General features: G+C 39.3%; 1 protein-coding gene across 1 annotated transcript; it reads left to right on the forward strand.

The window, feature by feature from the left end:
- The first annotated feature begins 18,717 nt into the window (after window positions 1–18,717).
- LOC146327430 (uncharacterized) lies at window positions 18,718–20,359 on the forward strand. The gene is made up of 3 exons (XM_084716264.1): window positions 18,718–19,274; window positions 20,102–20,164; window positions 20,248–20,359. Exons 1-3 carry the CDS (start codon window positions 18,718–18,720, stop codon window positions 20,357–20,359), a joined length of 732 nt encoding a protein of 243 aa, XP_084572390.1.
- Window positions 20,360–21,753: the final 1,394 nt, after the last annotated feature.

Below are 21,753 nucleotides of genomic sequence, written 5' to 3' on the forward strand. Positions count from 1 at the left end.
GCTTAACAGATGACTGACAAACTGAAAAAAGACAGAATAAGTGTATGCCTGTGATGCCAATGACATACAGTAGAATTCATTTAAAAGCAATGAAAATAATAAAATTGAATAACAAAGATTACAAAGATAACAAAAGAACAAGCTAAGGTTAAAGGTAGTCAACTTTGCATTAAAAATTACATTTTAATTATGTTAGATAATGAAATTATTGGATTTATTACATTAAATCCAGTGGTTAGTACTATGTTGACTTCACAGCAAGAAAGTTGTGGGTTTGAATCCCAGTTTGGGCCTTTTTTGTGTAAGTTTGCAGGATGCTGGCTTAGAACTAGAGTCGGTCCCCAGGTGTCCACTGCTCCTAAATACTAGTATCGGGTTTAAATCCAGAGAATAAATCTGGTTGTAAAATTGTTTAATTGTATATATGACAAAAAAGTCAATCTGACCTTCCCCTTAAAATTTTTATCTCTAACTTCACATCTCACACAAAGTGTCAACCCAACTGCATCACTTGGTGATTCAGGGTGACATGTTAATCATTCACCACTAGATGACAACATAACCCAACTAATGATTCAGTGTCCATTTTTAAAGCGAGCACAGGGAGGCGCTGCTTGTTAAACTAAGAGGGATCCACCTGTTACTGCTGAGAGAGGGGCTGTGTAACCAAGGATGAAGTGGACAGAATAAGAAGGGTGCTGCCTGTTCAGCCTCACATGTATCTCCATTATAACATATGAACAGTGAAGACGGTGTCTTAAGGGGTAAATATGGACTTGATTTCTGTTCCTAGTGAATATTTGTGAATAGTCATTATGGTGACATTTACTATCAGAGCATTTTGCTGAAGAAATACAACCACCATTCCAAAAAAAGTTGTGATTTTGTGTAAATTCATTTTCGATTTGTATTCAGTGGACTACAGCATGAAGACAAGATATTTAATGTTCAACTTGATAGCTTTGGAAAACTGTTGTCAGTAAACACAGTCTGTCGCTCCATCTATAAATGCAAGTTAAGACCATGCAAAGAGAAAGACATCTGAGATGGACTGACGCAAAGTGGAAAAGTGTGCTGTGGTCTGACGAGTCCACATTGTGTTTTCACAAATCATGGATGTTGTGTCCTCCGGGCTAAAGAGGAAAAGGACTATCCAGACTGGCAGCACTAACTTCAAAAGTGTTAGCGCCCATGGCATCATGGGTAACTGTCACATATGTGAAGGCCCCATTAATGCTGAAAGCTACATGCGGGTTTTGGAGCAACATATGCTGCCATCCAGATGTTGTTTTTCAGAGATGTCCCTGCTTATTTCAGCAAGACAACGACACATTCTGCACAGTGTGGCTTCATAGTAAAAGAGTTCGGGTACTAGACTGACCTGCCTGAAGTCCAGACCTGTCTCCCACTGAAAATGTGTGGCGCATTATAGGGCTGCATAAGATGGCCAAGCACAATATCCAAATCTTGAAACCAGAACCAAACTGCAAAATGTGTGAGAAAACAGCATTATAATGACGTACTGAAGTGCTGCACAGATGCTGTGACCTAAAAATCTTGTTCTCCAAATGGAAGAAAATATGTTTATTACCACTAAAAATGATCATTGCCACTAACAGTATCGCGTACTGCAATTACTTTTTGAGTCAAAACAACTGTAATATGACTTTTTTTTTTACCATATCATGCAGCCCTAGTGCATTATGAAGTACAAAAGACAACAGCAGAGACTGCTGAGCACCTGAATCAACCACGATCAAGAGAGAATAAGAGAATTTCACTTTCTAAACTTCAACAATTAGTGTTCTCTGTTCCCAAATGCTTACTTTTTAGAACATGTTGCAGGCATCAGTGAATATTCTCTAAAACAATAAAGTTAATCAGTTTGAACATTACATATCTTGTCTTCGTACTGTATTCAATTGAATCATTCGAAATCTTTGCATTCTCTTTTTATTTCTGTTTTACTTTTGGAATTGAGGATGCACATCAGTTTGAATATGATGAGTTGAACAATAAAGCTAGTGTGGTAATACATGAGGTAAATAAATTACGACCTGTCGACACATTGAGGAACGTGGAGGAAAAATGAGAAGTGAAGACTAACAACAGCTGCAGGGGGGTTAACTCCCCGTCCAGCCAGTTGTTAGCTGGTAACCAGCTCTCCGCCTCGCTGTCGCATTGCAGCTAAACCGCTGAGCAGTCACAACAACCTTCACAGCTGTATTTGTAACCACAATCCTCCTCTGCCTAATTAATTTCCCCCCGCCTGTGTAATTGGCTCGCGCTGTATTTGTTATTGTTTCCCTGCCGAGCTGTGTGAGACTGGGGAAATCAGCCTCCAGTTGTCCAACCACACCAAACATCCTTAAATGGTGAGTTTAACAGAGCTGCTTGTGCTGGGTTCATTGTTACAGACAGTGAGGTCATAGGTAATAAAGGGTGAGGAAACAATGACATCCTAGCAATGTGCATCATGAGTTGAATCTGCCAAAAATCATGAATTAATATTTCTTTTACTTCTAGACGCTAATTTAGGCAGTTTTTTTTTCCATTAACAGGCTTTCTCATGTTGCAGACTGTTCATACTGACAAGAATAGAGTTCAACTGTGACCTAGGTTCTTTTCTGTTGTTTTTTTAAATTTCTTTTTCACCAATAGTAATTTCTTAAACTTGCAGCTTAAAGGTATAGTTCGGATTTTTTGAAGTGGGTCTGTCTGAGGTAGTTATAGTCAGTGTACTACATACAGTAGACGGTGGTTGACACGCCTCCAGTTTGGAGAAGCAGCAGGAGTACCTGTGTAGGAAGCTAAGCTGCACTTTGTTACTTCACAACCCTGACCAAAACCACCAACTGTCATTTATACATTTGTTTGTGTACAGATTAAACATGTTCATTTCATGTTGATTATGTTAAATCAGAGAGCCACTGGCAGGTTAGCACAGAGTCAGGCTAGCTGTTTACCCTGCTTCTGGACTTCATGTTAAACCTTCTCATCTAACTCTCCAAAACAACAGCAAAAAGTTAAGTTCCCTGAAACACATCTCAGTCAAACAGGGCTGCCACTAATGGTTATTTTCATTGATGATTGATCTGCCAATTATTTTCTTGATTAATTATTAATGTCGCAATTTTATTAGTTTCCTGTAACAATTATTTTCGTTATCAATTAATCTGCTGATCATTTACTTGATTAATCATTGAGTTATTTGGTTCATAAAATATTGAAAAATGTGGATTAGTGTTCCCAAAAGATGACGTCCTCAGAAACCAGAAAATATTTACATTTAACAAGCTACTATAATTTCAACTTTTTTTTTTTTCTCAAATCATTACTCAAACGGATTAATCAATTATCAAAATAGTCACAACGTCACAACATTTATTTCTGTCCAGAGTTGCATTGATTCTCAATGGGGTTAACATCTGGACTCTGTGGTGGACTGTCCTTGTGTGAAAATGATGTCTCACTCTTTCACAATCTGAGCCTGAGGAATCCTGACATTATCATCTTGGAATATGTTCGTGTCATCAGGGAAGAAAAAAATCCACTGATGTAAAAACCTGATCATTCAGTATAATGAATAATGTTAATATTGATAATGTTTTTTACAATTTGATTTCACCAAATGTTTAAGTGATCTCCGATCATGATCATTCAATTTTTTTCTAACCACATTTCTTCCTTGAAGATGATGGTTCACCACTATCCTTCCAGGTTTTAATAATGTGTTGGACACTTCTTAACCCAGTTTTAGTAGTTCCATCAATCTTTTTAGTTGTTTTCTTTGCTTGATGCAGGCCAATAATTTGACTAATTTGTTACTCTTCTGAAACAGAGTAACATCTTTTCCACGACCACAGGATATGTCTTCTGACATGAGAAGCTCCTCACTGCATCAGAAACAGAAGGATCTTACCTATTTACTGTGTTAAATCCAGGTGGTGACTTTTTTTGGCCAGGCAGTGTATCTTATGGTAAGTTTTTCAAGGCCGACCTGCAGGGCTTTTAGGGCCCACACTTTGTGAAGCACTGGATTATTCGGTTAATCGTTGCAACTCTACAATCAAATAAACATTTCCTGCTTTAGAAAAGAAACACGAACCGTTCAGGAAAACATAAAGTGCTGTCATTAATCCTCTAATGTGTCTGCTATTAATAAGATTTAATATCAGAGGCAGATTTCAGGGCCTTTCTCCTGCTCCTCCTGTATCATTGTGCCTGTATCAGATTTAACGCTGAATGTGCAGCTGTCCACAGCAGCATGAATCTGCCTCCACATAAAGTCAACAGAGTTCTCTTTGTTGCACAAGTTGCTGATTTCCTGAAGCGAGTAGGAAATATAACATTGTTGCTTGCCAAAAGAAGAGCGCGAGTGACACGTCCCTGCCATTCCACAGACCTCTAAACAATGCTGGCAATGAAAACGCACACGCGGGACTGATACGACACGCCCTTCACTCTCAGAGTGCTGCCGGTATGTCTGTTAGTAACACACACGCTATCACTGTGCATGCACACAAGCGTACACATCAACACGCCTCCAGAACTGCGAAAGAAATATGCACTTTGGCTCAGTGTATGCTGTGTGAACTTCAAATGAACAGTCTGCTCATCACATGGGGATATCTGCACGCACGCATGCACACACACACACACACACACACACACACACACACACACACACAGAGTAGTGTTTCCATCACATCAGAGGACATTACACTGACTTACATTATTTTCCTGGAGACTTAACCTAACCCAAGACTTCCATTAGGTCCCCATAAGGAAGACGAGTCCCCATGATGTGAGCGTGTAAACAGGTTCATGTTCCCACAACATGACCAATGCAATTCCACACACACACACACACACACACACACACACACACACACACACACACACACACACACACACACACCTCCAGGGACTGTTGGAATAATTTGTGAAAAACACTCTCTTAATTGTGTAGGAAGGTTCCGGGTGGAGGTGAATGGGAGGTTAACTGACATTCAGTCAAACCTCCAGGCCATGAAGTGAACTGACCTGATGCCTCTGCAGCCCTGAGGGGCCGACAGCTCTCCAGGTTCAATAAGTCAATAATTCTGGGACACTTTAATATTCATTTGAAACAAATAGAGCATTGCAAAGTGCAACTTTCAGGAATTTATATGATGCTGTTCTTTCACTGCTGTATCTGGCAAGTGCAGATAACACAAGGCACTGTATGACATTAGCATGACTATATTTTCTTTAAAGCCAGAGGTGCTAAAAGACGGGGAATATTTTTTTAAGGAAATATATTTTTGAATAATTTAACAATATTGTAAAGCCAGCCTGTTCTCACCATGTTGGTCGGTTGTGCAAGCAACGTATTCTGACAAACATGTCCATTCATTGTCAGGTGGTGCCCCCTAGTGGACATAGTAGGTATGACTGTATAACAAGCGAGAAAATCTGCATGGGGTGGATGGACGGCTCAAACAAGCACAGGACTTCCACCCACAAGTCCAGGTTGCGAGTCCTGTGTGAAACCAAAAGTAAACAGAGTTACTTAAAGTTTTGAGTTACTTAAAATTTTGTTATGGACGTGATGTCTAGGGCTGCAACTAACTGTCATTTTTATTGTCAGTTAATCTGTTGTTTATTGTCTTGATTAATCGATTGTTGTTTCGAGGTTTGGTTCACAAATTCTCAGAAAATGGTGAAAAGTGTTCATTAGGGTTTTGCAAAGAAGACAGACTTTTTGTCTTTTGTTTCCATTAATCAATTATAAAAACAGTTGGTGGTTAGTTTAATAATTAATTAATAATTGATTATTTGATTAACTGTTGCAGCTTTAGTGATGTCCTTTGTGCAAGTGACATTACTTCTGTCATGTGATATAAATAAATCTGACCAAGTAGTTTTATTGCCTGAACCAAACCAAACTGTGGACATGTAATGATACCATTGCATGAGTGAATTACAGGGAAGAACATTTAATATCTTTAGAATATGTTACTCTGTTTATAATACCAAGGTATCACAATTCATTTGACACTTATACACTGCTTTTCTTCTCTTAACATTTTTGGGAATCTAATTTGTAGTTGAATATATCTGATGTTTATGTCATTGAGGCAGAAATGGCATCAGTAATGCACGAGTAGTTTAGGGAACTGGTCTCTCTTGGACTTATATGGATCTGTTTTGACTGGGTTTCTTTGTTTACACCACTACCTGAAGCTCCTCAGACTGTTTTAGCTGGCAGCTGACTGTACTGTTCATCTGATTGGTGGATGATCAAAGGCTTGAACCCTGTGTGACCTCTCAGACTACACTCTGATCCCTGCATGCTGTAGGTTAATGTTTACATACAGTCCAATGAGGCAGATTGAGTAGAGAATTAGCAGTAATTTGTCTCTCTGGAGGCCTGATGTTCCAGTCATACATGAAGGGTGATAGAGTGAAACTGCACAGGAGACTAAAAGGGTCTGTAAGGGGGCCTTCACATGATAAGAAATTTGTCCTGGGCTCATGGTGAGGTAGGGTGCAAAGGCAAAGCACAGTGCTATAAATCATGTCTGCCTTGTATACAAAAAGCTAAGCTAACTTTAGCATTGGAATTAGTTAAATTCAGAAACTGCATGATGCACAAATCTCTAAGCCCAATCTGACTGCTGATATTTCTCCACGCATTATATTTACTAGTGAGATCACAGTATGTCTTAAAGTTGTTTTATGGAGTCCGGAGAACTCAGAAACATTTTCTTCCATCAGTCTGAGTTGTATCTAGAAGGGAACCTTTGATTTACGAAATTTTCGCGAGATCTGTATGCATTAGTTTGCAAGATTTTCCTAGTCGATCAGTAGTCATCAGTTCAAGCCATAAGTCCACTAGTCATCACATGATTATGGTATTAATTTAATTATTTAAATATATATTTTGGGGGCACAAAGTGAGTCACCTGTTCAATGCTAATGACTCTGAACGTGTGGGAATGACTGTTTGGTTAGCTCACTTCACACAGTTCTTGTAGTTTAACACGCTCAGACTTATCAACTCTATGGACGATGCTTACAAATTAAATTGCTAAATTACAAACAAAAGTTGGAGCTGCTGTGACGTTAAATCCCCTCAGGTGCTGGACTCCCTGTCAACTGGCCTCCATTGATTTCAGAAGCTGCATACCATAGGACTGCTAACTGAGCTAACTTGCTAATGACAGCTACAGCCCGGTTCTTCTTCTTCTTCTTCTTCCGATGGTGACTTGCTACTGGGCGGAGCATTATCGCCACCCACTATCATGTGCTACAGCACAGGCGCCAAGACTCAGCTTCCGAATGGAATTAGAGGCATTTTATTTTTTCTATGATGAACAAACAAATGAAAACATGATCGACTAAGACTCTTGGCACTGACTAATGGTTTAGTTGACTATCAGTTGGCAGCACTGGGAATAAGATTTATTTTGTTCTCACTGCAAATCACATTAAAACTATGTGGCAAGCTCAATGGCATGAACATTTTTTATGACAAGCAGCTCCATAAAAGTAGAAGTCTTTAACTTTATGGTGTTAGTCCGTGTCAGCTATTGTACAGAAGAAAAGAGAGTCTGAGTTGATCTGGCTGTACAGCTGTAAGAACTTGCACCGATGCTTTTTAAGATGATTAGGATTTACAAGAGTGCAAATGATATTAGCTGTAATCCTCCACTGGCATTCCTTCTTAATGTTCACTGTGTCATTTTAAGGCTCATTAACTATTTTCATTATTACAAACCTAATTTTGGCTATAATCAGCCAATAATCAGAGTTGTTTGATTGGTGGAGATCTCCATCAGCCGTCCCTGAGCTGAACAAGATGATCAGCAGAGGGAGAACACATTTGCAGCAACCCGTGATTTGAATTCAAGATGCTTCGCACCATGATAGGCTGCCTGTCCATCTGCCTGTTCTTTTGCATTTTAATAGATTATCTCTGTGTCTTCTCTCTTTTACTCCTTCTCTCCCATTAGCAGAAGCACTCTCATTTCAGCCTGGCTATACACTAACCATCCCTCAGGCCTCAGCTGGTCCCTGAGATCTAATCATTCAAGAGGGAATAGAAGATACACGCTGAGCTCCTGATTTGAAATGTGCAGATTAGATAATGAAGCCTTTGGAGAAAGACCAGACCACCCATTCTCCCATCTATCTATCCACAGTTGGGACCACAACTTGAGTGGAAACAGTTGTTTTCATCCCTCTACCTATTAGAATCTGCTAGTAAATAGAATGAGAGTTTGTGAAATCAGTCCATCTCTATGGATGTGATTTATGCAAAACATGAGAGGGTTTTGTTCTCCCATAAAGTGGCCCATCTGCTTCTCTCTAAACATGAAATGATGAAGTGAAATCTCATCTCATTCTCTAGAAACGTAAGTAGCAGTTGCTGCTGCAGAAAACAATATGACCTTTAAAACTCAAGTGCTGAATTTTTCCTGTGAGTCAAGGCCCTTGCATGTTTCAAAGGAACTAGGTAGCAACTTGTCATCTGAAGGCAAAGCTGTACTGTTTACGATATTTGTTCTGAACAGGATTGGGTGTCTTTTGCTTGTCTGTGTAGGAATTATACAAAGAGGCATTATAGTTTTTCAAGTATATAATGGTTTTTGCAGTGATAGTGCTTCCCATGATGCACAGCGTGATTTCCATGAGATTAACAACTGCTGTCTATTCTCTTTCTTGACTGTTCTTTAATCTCTTAACTCTTTTAATCATCACTCATCTACCCACTGATTATTTTCAAATTGCGTCAAAATAGACTAGAATTGAAATTGTGTGCAGTGCAAGTCCAATTTTATGTGCAGGGAATATGCCAAACCATCCCATTAAAATAATATAAGGTGATGTGGTATAAAGAGAGAGAAAGCCTACATATGGAGAAGGTGATGTGGATGGCTCAGTCAGACAAATGGGACTTTTGTGTCTTGTGTAGAACCAAAAGTTGTTTAACGCTATTTGTGTTACTTTTTTTTTTAAGTTTTAAGTAACATAATGTGACGTGACTCAAGGTATGCCATGTAACATTCTTATTTTAACCCAAAAATCTTTTTCCCGACCTAACCATGTACTTTCATTACCTAAACTACAGGAAACTGCAACAGTTTAACAAAGTTAACCATATGTTTTGTTTTGTGTTACCATGACAACAAACGTCACCTGATTACAGATCTGCTGTCCATAGAAGTCAATGGAAAGGACTGGCATATCACCTGCACACAAAATCTGACTTATTGCAGACAAGTGTAAAGTCATGTTAGTTGTACACAGATTGAAGAGACTGGTTTACTTCTTCTGATCTACTCTTAGTTTCTCTGTCCACATCATATTAGACTTGCTTCTGTTAGATTTTGAAACTAGAGCATTTGGGGATTATCTCTGTTGCTGCCCTATTAGCTTAGCTCCGAGTCTGGCATAGCCTAATAGCTTAGGTTGAAAGCAGTTATGTGAAGTAGAGCTGACCCTAACAAAAGACTTTCCTTTTTGACTAGTAGTCATTAGTTTAGACCAATAGTCGACTAGTCATTGCACATTTATGATATTCATTGAATTATTTACAGATCAATTTAAGCAATGATAAATGTGTGTTCTGAGTTTGTCACACCCAGGAATGTGTTATTAATTACTAAGTACATAAAATTAGATCTCAAAATTCATGTAGGAACTATGTTCTTTCTAGTAGAGAAGAAAGTAGTTGTCAAGTAGTTCCAGTAGAAATCTGTCTGTCTGTGGATTATCTTGAGTAACTAGGTCATGATTGTTGGAAAGAAACGCTGGTTTGAATTATTGAAATGTATTTTTTTGGCACTTTGAGCACCACAAGTCGAGTGCCATTTAGTCCCATTATGTTGGGGTGAAGGCCATCAACAAGGTCATCATTAGGAGTCTTTCTCAGAAAACATCTGACGGAATAAACAGCCGTAAAACTGAGCTGAATCATGAACTGTGAACACTTGTCTGCTTCAAACTTGCCATCAATGACAAGCTAATTTGTCATATGTTGCAGTGTCATAGTGGTTTAATAGCCTCTGTGGGTGAAAATATGAGCCCCATCAGATGTTTCATGCATCACTGAATGTTTTTCCTTCTCCTTTGGCACAACCATCCAGGTCGTGGGTTGATGTCCGTCTGCAGTATTTCTTATTATAACCTTAAAATGACAAACAGATTTTCTCATCAAACCACTTTTTTCATCTGCTGTCAATGTAGAGCTGTACATGAATAGCAGTAGCTGTGGTATTGATGTCAGTGGAGTCTGTGTTCAAGAGGCTACACATTGCCAGGAATAATAAACATACTAATTGCTGAGGGAAAAAAAAGAAATAAAAAACAGATAATTAGAAATGTAGTACTGGCGTCGGATGTCAGAATCTCTACCAGCACTGTTCTTCATTGTTGCTTACTTGTTACTTCCTTTTCCCAGACCACTACCATTAGTTTTAGTGTTTTGCTCATTCACAAATAGCCATTGTAAAGCCATCTCACATTCTTTTGTTCAGTCAGATAACATCAGCTGGAAGACCTGAGGGCAACTTTGGAGCAACGCACACAGAGGTCATGAAGACGTGGACAACATTTATGACCTTTCAGTACCACTAAATCACTGCCACAGTCATTCTGAGATAGTGTAATGACCGTGAAACCAACAAGACGATCACTGAGGAGATTAGCGGTCAATATAGCAGACAGATAATTTATGGTTCAATAACATTCGATTAAGACTCTGCTGGGAAAGAGGACATAAAGTTAAACTGTCCCACAGCACGAGTGGTGTACTCCAGTGTTCCCATGGACAGGATGCAAAACATTTGTTTCTGCCCATTAAAAGTTGTCCCAGAACCAGCCTGAGGGCCTCTGCACACCAGCAGCAACACAAATACACAGCACAAAGTTCCAAATATTTCAGAGGCAAAGTTTCAACCTGAGTGACTATTCACATCAAGCGCAACATGATTTTGCAAAAAAAAAAAAAAAAAAAAATAGGGCTGCAAGTAATGATTTTCATTATTGATTAATTTAGAAATCATTTTCTTGATTAATCGATTAATTAATCCTGTCCTGATCTTGTTAGTTGGTCCAAACATGTGGAGTACAAGTCTTCCCTATAATGATTATGTTCATCATTAATTAATCTGCTGATTATTTTCTTAATTAATTGATTAGTTGTTTGGCCCATAGAATGTCAGAAAATGGTGAAAAAGATTGATCAGTCTTTCCTGAAGTCCAAGCTGATGTCCTTACATTTTGTGTTTTAATTGAAAGATTTGAAAGATATTCAGTTTACTGTCCTAGAGAAGTTTAAGAAACCAGAAAGTATTCACATTAAAATCAGACAAATCTGACTTTTTTTCTTAAAAAATGACAGAATAATCCAAATTTTATTAATATATTAGTAACTAATTAATCATTACAGCTCTAAATATATTAAGCTTCTAAAAATAAATTGCATCACAGACTTAATAAAAAAAGAAGACATAAACAACATACCTTGGAACAGCCAATGTAGAGAAAGAAAGGAGAACTTGTTGAATTTCACTTCTTGGTTCAGCATCACAGCTGCTTCAGGAACGTCTTCGTACTTCAGGATGGCAGCAAGTTTGAAAAAGCAGAGGAATGATTTCAGAAAGTCGACTGACTCGCAGCAGCAGCAGGTAAAAAGTATTCTATGATTAGTTAACTGTTCCAGCTGTGTGCGGTTCGCATTTGGTTCATTCATACTCCAACAGGAGGAAATACTGGAAAGATACAGAATGATAGACCCCCCCCCCCCCCACACACACACACACAAAAATAAATAAATAAATAAATTGACCCGCCCTTTAAACTCCAGCTCGAATATCAAACAGCTGTGTTCAACAAGTCATAAAGAAGGTCAAACCCTTGATTCTAAGCCATTTAAAAAAGAATTTCTGCTCTTAAGCTCCATTCAGACACATTACCCGGCGACCTCTACTGATTTTTAATAATGCGTCATGTCCCTAACTTGTAAAGTAAAAATTCCGGTGCAAATTATCTACAACATTTCGCCAAACATCTTGTGATATTACATCCCGTGCAGATCAGGATCTCTGTGATTTGCAGTCATTTTTTCCCCTAACATCTGTAACGATTATCAGATAACTGATCTGAGTATGAAACTTGATCTCTGCTCATAACATGTTGAACAGCAGTCAACAGCTGTGCTGTGAGATCGGCTATATTGACGTTTAAAATGAGTGAAGGTGACAGAGAAGGTTTGCTGAAAATGTGTATTTATGCTTGTAATGTGTGCAGAAAGTGGGCAAAACAGCTCTATACTGTATTATGAATGTAGCTGCTGAAGAACTGATGCTCTGCTTCTGAGGTGTTGATGTTGCACACAGTCATGACATTACAATGTCAGTAAATTTGACTAAAATACAGACCCTGCTTGTCCTGTGCAAATGCACTACATGAAACACACACGTGAGGGGAGAGGGGGTAATAACTAAATCACATGAGGTCTCCTGGTAATACTAGTCCTGTGCGAGCAGGGCTTTAGAAGATATTTCACCATACATGTGATTGACAGGCAATTGAATTAAATGTGGATATAAAGTGATTGATTTTGATCCCGGCATCTGGATAAATATTTTTACAGTTGGTTTTTCACTGATGGAAAACAACTTCTCCTCTATAAGATGTATAAGATTTGCATGTGTCCAGCGTTAAAAGACAGAAAAAGGAACTGTAGTTATCTCACTTAATATTTGCAACATGTGTCTACCAAACAAAGCCAAACACTCTGTCATTCAAGCGCAAAAGCAGATGAAAGATAATGAAAACTCAAAATGGCTTTTTTTTTTCAGAATTATTCCCTTGTTGCCAGAATTACAGCTGCTAGCAGTGAATGATGCACAGACTGCACTTTAGAAAGAAAAATGATGACCAGGGTTTGCGCAAAATAGTGACATAATGCTGGCTTGTTAAGTGGCACAAAATAGATGCAGATGAAGAATGACGTCCAACATCATGTTCAGTGCTCCTAACTAGAAGTCTTAAGGTAGCATAAGCAAGAAACACTGGGCCTCATGCATGAAGGTTTTCTTACTTTTCTCTCATATTTGTCTTAAACAAAGCAGGAGAAAAATATCAAAATCCTATGTGGGATTCATGAAATGTGTGCTGACAGCTGAGCATGTTCTTACCCACCTGAGTAAGTTGATGAATCACGTTTGATCTTAAATTGGAAGTTCATGCCAAGACATTTGCAACTAGCGTAAGGAAACACCCCAATAAAACCACACAAGGGCAGCAGACTGAAGTGCTGTGTACCTTTGACAGGTGATGTTAGACACAGAAAATACAAGAAGAGAGAGAAAAAAGAAAGGAAATAACACTGATCTTGCCTCCATGCACACAAGAGTACAGTGTATTTATCTTTGTCTGATTAGCAGTCTGTGTGCACGTCCACTTTGGAGTAATTCCACCTTAATACCACTTAAACAGTAGCCTGTGATGTGTCGGATCTGTCACAGCGACAGCAGTGAGAATTTGCAGATGAATCTGTCTTGGTAACCTGCATAACTTTAAGTGTGAACATTTAAAATTATTAGATGAATAAATAGTTGCAGAACATTTTCTGTTTTCATGAAGCAAATTACTTTCTCTTAGTATCATTAATATTTCACAGCACTAAACGCAAGTTGGCTTTTAGTGCAATCGAAACAAAAGTAAGATAAATATGCACATCAAAAAATGTGCAGGTACACAAAAGTCAGGACAAAATATTCCAAAATATACAGATGTCAAGAATATACAAAAACATGCACACACGTACACATGTCCAAGATATACACATGCACACCCATGAGCACACGTTAGGGATAAACAAGAAAAACACACACGCATGAGGAACTTAGCCATAGGTTGAAAAGTAAGATTGTAAGTCTACGATCACACCAGACTTCTAGCTTGACCTTTGCTTTCCAGAGTTGAGATGAGCTGCAACTTTCTGTCTGTGAGCCTTTGCACCAAAGATGAGTATTTCTGTTTTATTGTTGTTTGGTTGTAAAAAGTTATTGGACATCCATAGATTAATATCAGCAATGCAGTGAATTAGGGAGCATATAGGATCAAGGTTATCAGGGTATAGGGATAAGTACAGCTCTGAGTCTTCTGCGTAATTATGGTAGTGTATTTTTGTGTTGCTGTATGACCTGTGCAAGTGGGAACATACAGATATTCAACAGTAATGGTCCAAGAATTGAACCTTGGGGTACGCCACACAAAACACCCACTTTTGCAGACACAAAGTCTCCAACTGATATGAAAAATTGCCTGTCCTGTAAATAAGTCGTAAACCAGTAGAGAACCAGACCAGATAGCCCCACCCAGTTTTTTAATCTGTCCACTAAAATAATATGGTTGACAGTGTCAAAAGCAGCACTGTGCAAGTGGTCTGGAGTGCTCTTAAATTTTGTTCTTACCTAAGAAAAAATGAAAATACATCACTATTGATTAATGCCACAAAAGTTGTTAAATTATTTGAATGGACAATTTAAATGTAGGCCCCTTACCGCCAGTGAAAGAAAAAGATATTTCCATGGTAAGTCATAATATGAGATAAAAAGTCATGAGATGAAAGAAAGTCTTGAGATGAAAAAGTCTAAATTATGAGAAAACAAGTTGAAATTATGATAAAAAGTAGAAATTATGAGATAAAGAGTCATCTTTTTTTTATGTCTTTTTAAAAACTTTTAATCTCATACTTACCACTTTATCCCACAATTGTGACATACCATGGAGATTTTTCTTTCTTTCACTGGTGGTAAAGTTGATTTAATCTTGAGAAACACTGACTCTGGCTGTAACATTTCCACTGGTGTCTTTAAATTTGAAGTCATCTAAGTCCTGAGATATTTCACAGTCATAAAACTTGCTGTTTCAGGTTTGACAACATCTCATTATTCATCTGAGATGGTTTGTCAGTTCTGCTGAAAGGTGAGAACACTAGTGAGACCAAACAATCACTCAGGGCTAAAATCACATGACAAGACTCATCAGTACTCACAGTTCACCTCACTGACAAGGAGGAACCTTTGGAGGAAATGGTTTAAAAGAGGCGTGCAGGATTGATTGGACATGTATGTCAGGATGAAAATGTGGACAACTGGGATATTAACTGTCTACTGTACACTAACATACATTGGCAGGTTCACATAGATTTATACATCTTCCAGTATGACTCACATAACTTGACCACACAATCTCAAACAATAAGTCACCCCTCCTTTTGGAATAACTGAAAGAGAGGCGTCCTCCAGATCAAACCAGCACGTCAAGGATTCAAGGACATTTATAACCATTATAGAACACAGTGGTTTCCAAACTGGTGGGTGGGCCACCATGAGGGGGCGCAGAGCCACTAGGGGTGTGGAGCACCAGGGGAAAAATAAAGAGTGAAACAAGGTTGAATGAAACTTCTGAAAAAGGGAGCATGCCAGAGAAGATTTTGGAACCGCTGGTACAACGCAAGGTTGTACAACAAAATTAGAGTTCTACTTCCTTTACAATAAACGCAAAGTGTGTACCCCAGCTCTGCTTCAGGGCTTTAGGTTCCCTCTCCACTGTCTGATGCTGGGGTTCCTTGGGTCTTCCTCCCTTGTGCCTTTCCTCTGGGGTGTGATTCTTGTAATTCCATGACATGTCCACTCCATCTCCACTCCCCTCTCATGTTGAGATGGTGAAAAACTGGATTTAAAAAAAAAAAAATGTAATCATTACAATTCAGCACATCCTTGTACCTGCTCAGCAGAATGATCAAACGACACATATGAGATGGTTGGATAGTGCTGACAGTGACAGGCTTACTAGACCTTTAGTACATTATGTACGTCACATTAACAACATTGCACATGTGGTTAACATAGCAAAAGTTGGGTTGGGGCTCGATTAAGTATATTACGTAATGGATGTCAAGAACTTTCAATAACTCCACATTTATTTTTCGTTTCACACAGGACTCAGCCTCCTGGGTAAAGGTCCTATGTTTGTTTGAGCCATCCACCCATCTCACCTTCTCCATATGTGGACTTTCTTGCTCTTTATATTCTGTACACTATCTTCATAAATGTGCATATGGATTGTAATGAGCTGCTTGCACAGATGATCTAGATGCTTGTTTTCCTGGTGAGGATGGACTGCTATAGGCAGATATCTGCACATGAATGTAGAATCTGTAGACAAGGGACAAGATTCACATCAGAGCACGCTTTGGTTGCATGCAGGTAAACAGTCTGTATGAAGAGAAAATGAGGCGAATCATATTTGTTGAAATACTCTTCAGCTATCGTCTGTTGGCAAGTTGGCTTTTTATTAGCTTATTTAATTTATCTGCATTCATATGTGTCATGGTTTGGCTTTTTTAGTTTTTTTGAAGCTCTAACCTTCCCAGTTGTTTTTGGTTTTGTAACCAAGTATCAATTTGTCCCTCTTTCAATAACAACAACAAAGATGAGATCAGATTCAAATGTACTCAGCAGGAATTTATCTGGTCTGGCAGTAGTTTGCTACCTTAGTCCAATAAAATAAAATAAAAGATTTTATGGACTGGAATGTACCTTCCCTTTAAATCAGTGTCTGTTTGTTTAACTCAAATTATGTTCTTTCATTTTAGTGACACAAGCACTCAAAAAACAAAACAAAAAATAATAATAATAATAAAATAAACTCTCTTCAGCTTCGATATAAATGATCTGACGTAGTCCCGCAACACAAATAGTTGCCAACAATATAAATGAAATATCACAACTCAAAACCTTGTAAAATGTCTCTTTTCAATCAGTCTCTTTGCAGTGTTTATCAAAAGTAAATCAGTCCTTTTATTCTGGGGTAATGAACAGTCAATCCTCTCCACAAATTGTGGTGATCCACAAGGTGGTATTTCTTAATCCAGGAAAAAAAAAACTCCCAGTAAAGGAAACAAAATTTGGGTGCCCAAAAGAAAAATACTATAGAGTTCTATAGAAAGAAAAGTTTTTGTTTGTTTCTGATACTCAAGTTGTCCATGAGCAGAGCTGAGTGATGGCTGGCGACAAGTCCTGGGACTTGATGTGAAAGACGGCTAGTAGAGACTGGCTACAGCTCGGCCATGTCTTCTCCCCTCTCAGCATTATTCAAGTACAAAAGTTTTAAACTCTGTACAGTGTTTACAGTATTAAACACACATAAACAACGAAATCATTACAGTGACTCATTTACAAGCCTGTTTGCTGTTAGTTCTCACCTATGAATAAGCGGTTAGCTCGTGATTAGCATCTAACGGAACTGTGTCCACAACCGGACACCAATTGCTACTATAGCCCATAACCGGACACTTCCGCCTGACGCACCTTCCGGTCATTTCGCACCACTTTCGAAACAAGATCGCCAACAAAACGTAAGTAGAAGTACTTTATACTTGTTTAAGAGTCTACATGTCGAATTTCATACTTCTACATAACCATTTACATGTCTAATTATGATATGAAAGTAATGGTGATGAGAGACAGCAATAAGAACACTTAAATCGCGCTTGGGCGACGCTCCTCCCCTTTGAAAGTGTTTCCGTTTTTTTAGCTTACTGCTTAAACCCTGCATTTATATGGGTGCATGTCGTAGCTAGCTTTACACTGCTTCGATTAGCTAATGAAAATATAGGATGATTTGTGACAGTCTCTGTTGTCGAGTCGACAGGAGGCACAAATGTTGGCTGTCTATAAGAAAGAAACTTACCACGCCGGGAAAAACAAACAGAGGAGCACAGAGAGAAATCCAGCTGTTTTTTAAGCTGTCTAAAACATGACTTTACACAAAAATTTAACACAAAATTGTCAAATTAGCTGTTCAGATGTCTTATATATTTGTTTATAAGCTATGCCAAATCAAATATATTTATGTACCCTGTTTTAATAAAAGATGAAAATAATTTTGGTGTGTGTGTGAGAGAGAGAGACAGAAGAAGGAGAGACTGTGATTTGAAGGCCAATAGAGGATATGATGATGAGGATAGATTCATCTCCAATGTTGTATGCTATGTGTACGTTTCACCAAAATTCAATGAATTTTGACACTAAACTTTGTTCTTGTGTGGTTTGTGTTGCTAGCTGAAAAGAGAGAGCAGAGAAAGAAAGAGGAGAGGGCAAGAACGAAATACAGTGTAAGAAGGAGACAGAAGGGAAAGACGAGGGAGGAAAAAGACAGGAAGAAGACAGAAGAGAATAGGGAGACTGAAGACCAAGAGTAGGTTTTGTGTGTGTGTGTGTGTGTGTGTGTGTGTGTGAGTGTGTGTGTGTGTGTGTGTGTGTGTGTGTGTGTGTGTGTGTGTGTGTGAGTGAGAGAGAGAGAGAGTGAGAGAGAGAGAGAGAGAGAGAGGGAGAGAGAGGATTTTTTATTTCCTTTGCAGGTGCATCAAGATGGTTACAGAAATGGTGGATATAGAAATTGTAATACTGCTTTAGTATAAGGTAAATATTTGTGTCTGTTCATGTAGTAAATATATTTTTGCCTATCATATAGTAAATATATTATTTGTCTATCATATAGTAAATATATTATTTGTCTATCATATAGTAAATATATTTTTATCTATGCATGTGGCTGATGTAACATGAAATGTATCTAAACCAATATCTGAATTGATTTATGATAGAAGAAATTAATATGCATTTTCAGATGCCTAACATCGGGCAAATGCAGAAGAGGGAGAGGAGGACGAGGAAGTGGACCCCAGAGGCCATGGAAGAGGCGGTCCAGGAGGTGGAAGCAGGCAGGCTCTCTCTCCGGCAGGCAGCTGTGAGGTTTGGGGTCCCCAAGTCCAGCCTGAGTGACAGAGTCAGTGGAAGGGTTGCCTCTGGTTGTGCTAATGTCCAGAGGCAACTTCTCACCACTGAAGATGAGAATTCCCTGGTGGAGTACTGTTTGTACTCCGCCAGTCATGGGTTTCCACTGACGAAGCCTCAGGTCCTGGCCCACGCTCTGGCCATCTTCAACCACCACCACCCGCATGCACAAAAGACCGTGCTTGGCCAGACGTGGTGGATAAACTTTAAGGAACGGCACCGTCATCGCCTCACCACACGGACCCCAGACATCATCAACCGTGGGAGGACATCCTGCGCCAAGAGGGGGCCCATCGAGGAGTATTTCAGGCTCCTCACCACCACCCTGGAGGAGCACGGGTTGAGGGAGAAACCCCAACAAATCTATAACTGCGACGAGACGGGGTTTCAGCTGGACTCGACAAGGAGGTAGGTCATCGTTCCCCGGGGGACCAGAGGGAGGGGGTCATTCTCCTGTGCCTGCCACCACACACGTCTTATATCCTTCAGCCTCTGGATGTGAGTTTCTTTGGACCCTTGAAGGCAGATTTCGCTGGTGTTACAGGGGATCTGTCGGCAGTAAGCCACTCCTTCTTGGTTTCCAAGAAGGAGTTTTCAAGGGTCCTAAGACATTCCTACCAGAGGATGAAGGATAGGAAAGTGGTGGTGGCTGGGTTCAGGAAGTGTGGCCTCTATCCTCTGGACCCGTCGGCCATTGACTAGTCACAGGTCATGCCGTCCGGGCCGCGGCGTGGGACCTCTTTCTGTCCTCCGCCAACCCCATCGGCATCTTCCTGGGCCAGGCCTGATGTTGCCCCCCCTGGCCCCCCCCAACATCCCCCATCCCCAGTTGCCCTACCCCAGTCCCCGAGCCCACCCTCTACTACTCCACCTCCCCAGAGCCCCAGCGGGTGGTGGCCTCCGAGGGTCCCAGACTCCTTCCTCTCCCTCCCAATGTAAATATTTTTTTATTACCTGTAAATACATAACACACCTCTACAACGGCAACATTGGTACATCATTTAGACCATTATCTCTACATGCACATATTCTTCTTGTGAAAATTTGCATATTCCTGCACAAACTGTGTAGCTCCTTAATTTTAAGATATATTCTTTGTCATATTTCTTTCTGAACCAATATAGTGAAAAATTATAAATTATATTCTGATTCAGAAAACAAACAACAATTTAACATGCTAATGACATCAGCCATCATAATGAGAAATGTCTAATCCTTCTCTCTTATTTTTACAGCTTCAGGCACTGCAGTTTTGTCCAGCTCCTCCTCCCTGCCCACTGGACCCATGACATCCACCGGTAGAGTACTTAATGTTTACAGTTGTTGCATGCCAACCCATCATAATCTGGAAATTTTCTTACATAAATTTTTCTTTGACTAGGTCACACCGCTGGAGAGATGGAAGAGGAACAGACAGTTTGGCGGTGTGGCCGGTGCTGGAAACCAGACCCTCCAGATACTTCGGAGGGTCTGGTGTCGTGGGTCCAGTGTGACACTTGTAATCAGTGGTACCACACCACCTGTGTCGGCTGGGAGGAGGAGCTGGATGAAGATTTTTGTTGTTTTTGGTGTATAGAAAATTAATTTTATTTCTTTGTTTTTGTTTTTTGTTTTTATATCAATCAATTGCTTTTTATTTAAATAAATTATTACATGAACATTTAAATGATTTCCTCTGATCATTTGTCTTTTGTAAAAATGACCATTTTATGCATTAAGACTTGAGTTTATATATACATATATATGCAGTGTGAGTAATTGTTATATATAAAAATGTGTATATAATTGTAAATTTAATGCATCAGCAGATATTTTGTGGAGAGAGTTTAACAAAACATCCAGCAGGTGGTTAGATAAACTCGAAATGGAAATTAAGCAGCTTTTACTGCATAATTTGGAGTTGAAGCATGCCATTTTATTTTGAAGGAAGGAAGTATTGTGCCGGATGTGTCGACAGCAATGCTGTTAGCTTGGCCCACTCGAGGACAACATTGGATCGCCATAAAAGCATGAATTCCAATTGTTTACAGTAAGAAAACATGAGTGTCCGAATGTGGACAAGGGTAGTGCACAGCTAAAACATCGGCGATAGTGCACTTTTAGCGACTTTGGTTAAAACAAGGCTAAAGTAAATTGTTAAAATGTTATACTGCTAGAAAGGTAGGAAGTTAGACTTTCCTTTAACGGCATTATATTGGCTGAAAACATTACATGATCATTTATATTCGTAGTCAAAGGGAAATTTTAATAGAATGTTAGCAAGAAGGTGTCCGGTTGTGGACAAATGCGCATTTGCACATTCATGTTTACACATACACCAGCAACCTGTTTTTACAACACAAGCACAATCACATAACATCAATATATGAGCTCACCTAGCAGGAAAACAAAAGTATAAGTGGTGACTTGATGTGAAAGACGGCTAGTAGAAACTGGCTACAGCTCAGCCATGTCTTCTCCCCTCTCAGCATTATTCAAGTGCAACCTACGAACTTTCCTGCTCTGAGGTCGCTGCTCTACAGCCGTAAAGCAGAGCTTACTGTTGTGACTCTTAAAGAGACAGTGTGCCTATTGACACTGAATAACAGGCTGGCTAAATAACCACTGGGTTACAGTTTCACTTCCTGTCTTTGTCTTTTTCCTTCCTTTTTTGATCAATGATCGTTTTCACCTGCTCTTGGTTAGTTTTCTCCTGTATTTAGTTTTGTGTCCTCCCACTCCTAAAGGCTCCCTTTTCATTCGAAAATAGACACATCTGTTTTAAACACTATAACCATCCCTGTCAACATACTTCAATGTGTCCTTTACCTTGGCATGGATGTTAAGAAATACAACCTGTAGAGGGTGGTGCTCAACGTCAACCCCGAACAAGAGTCAAAAGTTGCCC

This window comes from Lutjanus erythropterus, chromosome 4 (genome assembly GCF_056507025.1).
Source record: "Lutjanus erythropterus isolate fLutEry1 chromosome 4, fLutEry1.hap2, whole genome shotgun sequence".
NCBI lineage: Eukaryota > Metazoa > Chordata > Actinopteri > Lutjaniformes > Lutjanidae > Lutjanus > Lutjanus erythropterus.